The sequence below is a fragment of the Lonchura striata genome, chromosome 37 (assembly GCF_046129695.1).
Source record: "Lonchura striata isolate bLonStr1 chromosome 37, bLonStr1.mat, whole genome shotgun sequence".
In the NCBI taxonomy this organism is placed as follows: domain Eukaryota; kingdom Metazoa; phylum Chordata; class Aves; order Passeriformes; family Estrildidae; genus Lonchura; species Lonchura striata.
In genome coordinates, this window is record NC_134639.1 from 2,305,242 (window position 1) to 2,309,286 (window position 4,045).

General features: G+C 57.6%; 1 protein-coding gene across 1 annotated transcript; it reads right to left on the bottom strand.

The window, feature by feature from the left end:
* Positions 1-559: 559 nt before the first annotated feature.
* Positions 560-3,155, bottom strand: LOC144248014 (uncharacterized). The gene is made up of 3 exons (XM_077789812.1): positions 2,559-3,155; positions 1,681-1,753; positions 560-1,494 (listed from the first exon to the last, which is right to left on the bottom strand). Exons 2-3 carry the CDS (start codon positions 1,724-1,726, stop codon positions 824-826), a joined length of 717 nt encoding a protein of 238 aa, XP_077645938.1. The 5' UTR covers positions 1,727-1,753; positions 2,559-3,155; the 3' UTR covers positions 560-823.
* Between the last annotated feature and the right edge of the window lie 890 nt (positions 3,156-4,045).

Here is a 4,045-nt window from a genome sequence, read left to right on the forward strand (position 1 = left end):
CGAGGCTTCCGCCGAGGCGGGATGGCGCTCAGGCTGCTGTAGCTTCCAGAGAGTTTTATTGAGGGGAAGAGAAGTCGGAGGTGCAGGGAGACAACCACTCAGGAAGGGAGCGAGCTCTGAGCGCCCCGTCCCAAGGCGGGGTAAGGTGTATAACAGCAATGGGATCGGAGGGTCAGGGTACAAATCAGCCAAAAATGGACAGGTACAGGGGAGGAGCAGGGGATGACTGACAGGGTGAGAACCGATGGGACAAGGGGAAGGGGTGGCTAACAAGGGGGAACCAATGAAGGCACAAAGAACAAGGAACATTCTAGAACAAAGGGATAGCTAAAACAATGATGGACATGAACAGGGATAACAAATGATTGGCCTCAGGGGAGGCAGGAAATTACACAGAAGTGGTCTCCCAGGGCATCCCAGGTGGACTGTCCCCAGGACCCCCTCCCACACTGGGAAGTAAAGACAACAAATAGCCCCCAACCCACCCCCCCCCCCCCCATATACTCCCAGCTATCTCCTGGAATCCAAGATTCCCCAAAAAACACAAGTAAAATGTGAGGTTTTAGATGCCTTTGATGAATTTATTGATTTTTATGCCAATTTTCCATGTTTTGAAGGGAAGAATATAAAATATAATAAGAGGCAAAATAAAAGAGACACCAGCCACTTCCCTCTGTGTATCACAGGAAATGTGATACAGGGAATGTGATAGCCACAGGGAATGTGGTCACCAGGGCCTGACCAGGGTGGGTCCTCTGATGGGGATGGAGCTGGAGCAGCGCACGAAGCTCTTCCTGCGGGCGGGGTTGTCACAGGGCTTCCCTTACCGGTGCCTCTGCTGGTGCCGGGTAAAGAATGAGCGGTCTGAGAAGCTCTTCCCACACCGGGGACACTCGTAGGGCCTCTCCCCGGTGTGGATGCGCCGGTGGGTGACGAGGGTGGAGTTGTGCTTGAAGCCCATCCCACAGTCGGGGCAGTGGAAGGGCCTCTCCTGTCTGTGGATCCGCTGATGCACAAGGAGATGGGAACTGGTGTGAAACCTCTTCCCACACTCAGGACACTCATAGGGCCTCTCCCCAGTGTGGAACCTCTGGTGGACAATCAGGTCAGACCTGTGGCTGAAGCCCTTCCCACACTCCCCACACTCATAAGGCCGTTCCCCAGTGTGGATCCTCTGGTGGCAGACCAGGTTGAAACTCTTCCTGAAGCTCTTCCCACACTCCAAGCACTCGTAGGGCCTCTCCCTGTCATGAGGCTGCTCAAGGACCACCAGCTCTGAGCCCTGGCTGAAACTCTGCCCACCTTCCTGGCACAGAGTGGGTCTTTCCTCCTCAGATCCCTGTGATCTGTGTTTGCAGCCCCTCCTCCTGTGGGACCTCAAGGGATTTTCTTCCCCATTGGATTCCTGTGCCATGGAGGTGCTCAAAACAGCCTCTTCCATGAGGTTCTGCCGTGGGGATTTGTTCTCCCTTGTCTCCATCCTCAGCTCCTGCTCTGGGGGAGGAAGGACAAGGAGAGGATGGGATTTGCCTCCGTGCCACAGGGAAGGGCAAGGAGATCCCCCCAGTGTGTCCCTGGCAGGAGGGCACCGGCAGCGGGGCTGTCCTGCAGCTGGGGGCTGTGCTGGGATGGGAGATGGAGCAGGAGAGAGGGGGAAAGGGGCACTGACTTCCTCCTCACCTGCCTCGGTGTCCCAGGGCATCTTCCTCACAGCCTCCTCCTCCATCCAGCCAAAGTTTGAGAATGGGAAATCCTGATGTGGGGAAAAACAAGGTGTCAGTGCCTTGGGCTGGGGTGCTCTTCTGAGTGTTCAGTCCAGAGCAGGTTTAAACAGCTCCAAAGAAAAAGAAAAACCAGAGCCGGGGGAACTTCTCTGCCTCAGTGAGCTAAAAACTAACTAAAAGCAAAGGAGAGCTCTGTCCTGCTGTCTGTCTGTTGGCAGACAACTGATACCTCAGGTTTAAGTTTTTCTGTTCTGTTTTGGTGTGCAGCTTCTAGCTCTATATTAGGGGTTACTGGCATCTTTTCACAGGGTGGTGAAGACAAAACAGTCCTGCTCTAGCTGGAGAGTCAAGGACAATCTCTTCAAACTTCAGGCCCAAAGCACAAACAACGTGAAAAGAGGAGGGCAGGCAAGCAAGCAAGGAAGGAGGAGGAAACTTCATCATTTGAACCTATTAACTGGGCAGTTAAATCCTGTATGGAAATGGACTAACACCTATAAAAATGTCAGATCTCATGACCAAGCCCTCTTTTGCTTCCATCTTGGAGCCATCCGGGCAGAGACCCGAGTGTGGCTCCAGTACTGCCAGGGTGTGGCCTTTGAAGGCACTTCAATAAATATCCTCTTTGTTCCTCTTGGCTCCCTCTGGCCTCTGTTCCAGCTCCTTAAGGCATCACAGCAGCCCAGGAGCCGGAATGTGGAGGGGTGATGCAGTTCCTGAAAACAAACTGTGCTCTTCTTCCCCCCCCTCTTTGCTCTCAGAACCAGCCCTGAAGGTGCAGAACTCATTTCGGGGCTAAACGGACCAATGGGGGTACGAGCATCGTGAGCTCACCCCAGGACAGGTCCTGCCAGGGTCAGGGGTCCCGTCCCCGCCTCATCTCCGGGCTGCCGGGGGTCCCCCAGCTCCGGGATCGCCCCTTCCCCTCTGCCGCCTCGGGGGCCCCACGTTCCGCAGCCCCGGCTCTCACGGGATCCCCAAAACCAATGTCCCGCCCTGTCAGCACCGGGCCAGCCCCGCGTGGTCCCCCGGGACCCTCCGAGGGGCGATCAAAGCTCCTGTCCCCCCGAAAAGCTCCTCTCAGGGAGCCCGGAGGGATGCGGGGCTCGGCATCTGCCGGCTCCGAGCACTCTCCAGAAAAATCCCCCCGGAGACCCCTCGATAGAGCCGGGGCGAGCTCGGCCTCCCCCTCCCCTGCTGCTCGGGGCTGGGGCGACGCTGGCGGGGCAGGGGTGCTGCAGCCCCGGCGTGCGGGCGGTGCGAGCGGCGGGATTCTCCCGCTCCTGCCGCTCCTGCCGCTCCTCCTGTCCCTGCTCCTCCTGCCGCAGCCCCTCCGCTCCAGCCCGGAGCTCCCTTTCCCCCTCTGCCCGCCGCCCCGCAGCCCCGGTGCTGGGTGGGGGAGCCCCCGGCCGGCCCCGGGGCGGGCAGGGGGCTCGGGGACCCCCCCGGGGCGGATCCGTCCCCCCGGGCCGAGCCCCGAGCTCCGCTCCGGGGCCGCGGGGCGCTGCGGGGCCGCCCGGCAACTGGTGACGCATCGGCGAGAACGGCTCTGGTTGGCTGGAAATTGTCCAGCGCCTTCGCTGATTGGCTGGAATTGTGAGGGCCGCTGCGCCCGGCGGGTGTCCCGGGGAGCTGCGGAGGCCGGGCCGGAGCCTTTTCCGATTTCTTTCTGTCCCTCTGAGACCTTTTCCCATTTCTTTATCTCTCTATGAGATCCCTTTACTATTTCTTTCTCTCCCTTTCTCCTTCCCATTTCTTGTTCCGTTCAGTCCGTGTTCAGTCAAATCCGCAGGCTGCGCTCCCATGGCTTCATTTGCACCTTCGCTGGGGCAGAGGCGTCTCTCCCTCCCGGGATCGTAACCCGCGGGCCGGCTCCGTTCCCACCGCGATCCTTCCGGGATTCTGTCAGGGACTCGCTTCCCTTTCCTCCCTCTGCCTGCAGCCGGGAATGTGCTGGGAAATGTCCAGCAAAGCCACCTTTGCTGCGTAAAAACATTCAATGAAAGGTTTTCATTTTGGATTTTCTGTGTTTTTCTTTCTTTTTCCTTTCATAGTAGTAGCTTAATAAAGGTTTGTTTTTTTGTTTTTTTCCCTTGTTATTAAGCTTTGGCCTGCTTTGCTCTGTTCTCGATCACATTTCACAGAATTCAATTGAGAGGTTGCATTTTCATGGGGGCGCTGGCATTGTGCCCGTGTCAAACCATGACAGCCTCCCAAGTGTCCTGCTCACTGGCTCTCCCTGTGCATCTTGGACAGCACAAGGTGGGCATTTCTGGCAGCTGGGCATCAGCAGGCCTTCCAATGGGGGCGTGTTGTGGAGT

What these genes read in the sequence shown, in the direction of transcription:
- LOC144248014 (XM_077789812.1), bottom strand. Translation starts at nt 1,726, where the DNA reads ATGGAGGAGGAGGCTGTGAGGAAGATGCCCTGGGACACCGAGGCAG. An exon ending in GCCCTGGGACACCGAGGCAG is followed by an intron (nt 1,495 to 1,680) that starts GTGAGGAGGAAG and finishes TTCCTCCCCCAG; the next exon opens with AGCAGGAGCTGAGGATGGAG.